This window comes from Diadema setosum, chromosome 20 (genome assembly GCF_964275005.1).
Source record: "Diadema setosum chromosome 20, eeDiaSeto1, whole genome shotgun sequence".
In the NCBI taxonomy this organism is placed as follows: Eukaryota; Metazoa; Echinodermata; class Echinoidea; order Diadematoida; family Diadematidae; genus Diadema; species Diadema setosum.
Window position 1 is genome coordinate 12882418 of NC_092704.1, and position 2453 is coordinate 12884870.

Sequence of the window (2453 nt, forward strand, 5' to 3'; positions counted from 1 at the left end):
CCTGTTTATTTTTGGGAGCAGTGATTTTAAGAAAATTAAAGATATCACTTTGGATGCATATGTGTAGGTCAGCTGTATCAGAACATCCTATACGATATAATTTTTTTTTTTTTGCAATAAAGCCTAAAATATAAGGAGATATCACTATTCTTCTCATTAAACCTTAATTGTGGACGGTTTAGTCTGGAAATATATTTATCATAACTATCGTTCACATTTTGTATATTTAACAATACTTAATATCGATTATACTGGTTCGAATTTTCACATTGGTTGTTTCTATCCCTAACTCACCTTTTAGAACTATTTTGAGGCACTTATGCTGGGTTTTTGTTTTATCTGCCAGTCTGCAAATGGTAAATTATGCCTTTAAGATTCTTGATTAAACTGCTTTTTATCATTTACTACCGAAAGTAAATAATCATAATCTTAAACTGTCATTGGCTATAGGTCGAGCGGAGGGTTGCGGAGCTCTGGCTAGCCGCCATGTTGGTCCTCCTTCTCGTCCTCATGTGCGGAGCCGGTCGCATCTCAAAGGTCAGCTCCCTGGCCAACGGCGAGGTGTGCGAACTCTCGCACGGGGTCACGACGGTGGACGTCGAGGTCTTCGACGAGACCATGCAGCGGACGCTGCGGTGTCGGGAACAGATCCAAGTCAACCAGTGCGAGGGGCGATGTCGGTCTCAGATTTCGCCAACGGTCTTACAGCACGGCTTCGACAAGGTGCGTCGGCTAAAAAGTTCCTTACATAAATATATTTCTAACAAAGTTCTTCTTGCAGGTGTTGGAATTACACATTCTACATCTCGAGCAAAAGAAAATGGATAAATAGAAAGTAACAAAACTAAATCTTCATTATTGATACTTTTGGTTTTTCATTCACCTGGACAGATGTTTTTTAGCCTTTGATTGTTGGGTGCACAGTCGAAAGCCCTGATAACTCACTCTTTTTACGTCATCGAGTTGTAAAAAAACATGTCTCGACTGTCCATAGAGGTTATGTCTGTGACAAACAACAGGACATCAAACACCTGAAATGGGAAATATGGGTTTAAAACTTCCACAAATAGGAGGGGTGAAAGAAAATGAAGCATGAAGGGAGGAAGAGATGGTGTAGTGAAAAAACAAGAGAAAGAAAGAAAGAAAGGATGCCCCGACGTAAATAGCATCATCCCACGTAATTCCTTCCGCAAAACAACCCGTAACATGAACAGCAACGAAAGCAGCTCCAACTGCGACCAAACCGGAGATGAAAAAGGCACTTGCCTATTCTAAACCTCGAATTGTATGAAGTCGAAAGATACGATTCACCAACGAACATTGTTTGAACGCCATCGTCGAGACCTTTCGAACGCGCGCGAGTGTGTGCGATGAAGTTGGCGGGGTCTGCAGAGGAATGTTCTGTAGTACCACGAGCGGCGAGCTTTTTGTTATCATGAACGTTCCTCAAAAAGGCACCTCCTTTTGTCTGCGCGCATAAAAGAGGATCAATTAGTGGTGTGGCTACAGTTTCCACCTGCCTCCCGTCTCCCGAGAGTCGCCGTGAAGACTTCGTAAATATACGTTCCGCCGGTCCACAAGGTAAATATGGCAGAGACTAAAAGGAAAATGTGAGAAAAGCGAAAAAAAGAGACAAGCTGAGACAGATGCCAGCTCAGGAGTAAAAATAAAATAAAAGAAAAGAAAGACAGTACAAAAAATCTACTTATAACTCTGCCTGTGAAATAAACGTGAACAAAATTAATCAATACTTGCAACGTCTTCTTATATGAATAGGCCCCTATATGAGTTATAATGGATATCACATCGATCACATGAACAAGATTGAAGAAAAAAAATCCCCTGCACCTCTGCTGACACATTTCTTTGTGTGTGTGTGTGTGTGTGTGTGGTCATTACTTTAAATCAGAGTAAATTCCCCGATCAATTTTATGTCAGAGTTGGAGTCAAAGTTTGTCCTAACAACAGCAACAACAGCAACTAATAATGGCATGAAATGATTTACATGCTAATTGCAGTTATTTGAAATATTGTATATACATTCAAAAGGATTCGAAAATATTGACCACATGCTGACGATATCCAGTTGTCCGAAATGCAGTTTCTTCATCATCCGTGTCTTTGTGAATATGTTTTGTTACTGCTGCCTTAAAAACACTTCAAGATACTCGCCCCAATGATTATACAAGCAAGTAACAATACCGAATTGCCGATCCCCAATACTGACTGACATATTGCACTTTGTTTGCATACTTTATTTCTATTTGTTAACCTATTTGGATGCTTAAAGGCATAATTTACCATTTGCAGATGAAACAAAAAACAAGCATCAGTGCTTCAAAATAGTTCCAAAATGTGAGTTAGGGCGTAGGGATAGAAATAACCAACATAAAAATTTGAGCCAGTATAATCGATGTTAAGTGTTGTTAAATATATAAAATGTGAACAATACT

The 2453-nt window shown here is 39.6% G+C and overlaps 1 protein-coding gene across 1 annotated transcript in view; it reads left to right on the top strand.

Annotated features, from left to right (window-relative positions):
- Positions 1-486: 486 nt before the first annotated feature.
- Positions 487-2453, top strand: part of LOC140244057 (partner of bursicon-like) — an 11120-nt gene continuing 9153 nt past the window's right edge. The window contains exon 1 of the mRNA XM_072323706.1: positions 487-723. Within this exon, the coding sequence (XP_072179807.1) occupies positions 487-723 (237 nt within the window). The remainder of the gene's footprint in view (positions 724-2453) is intronic.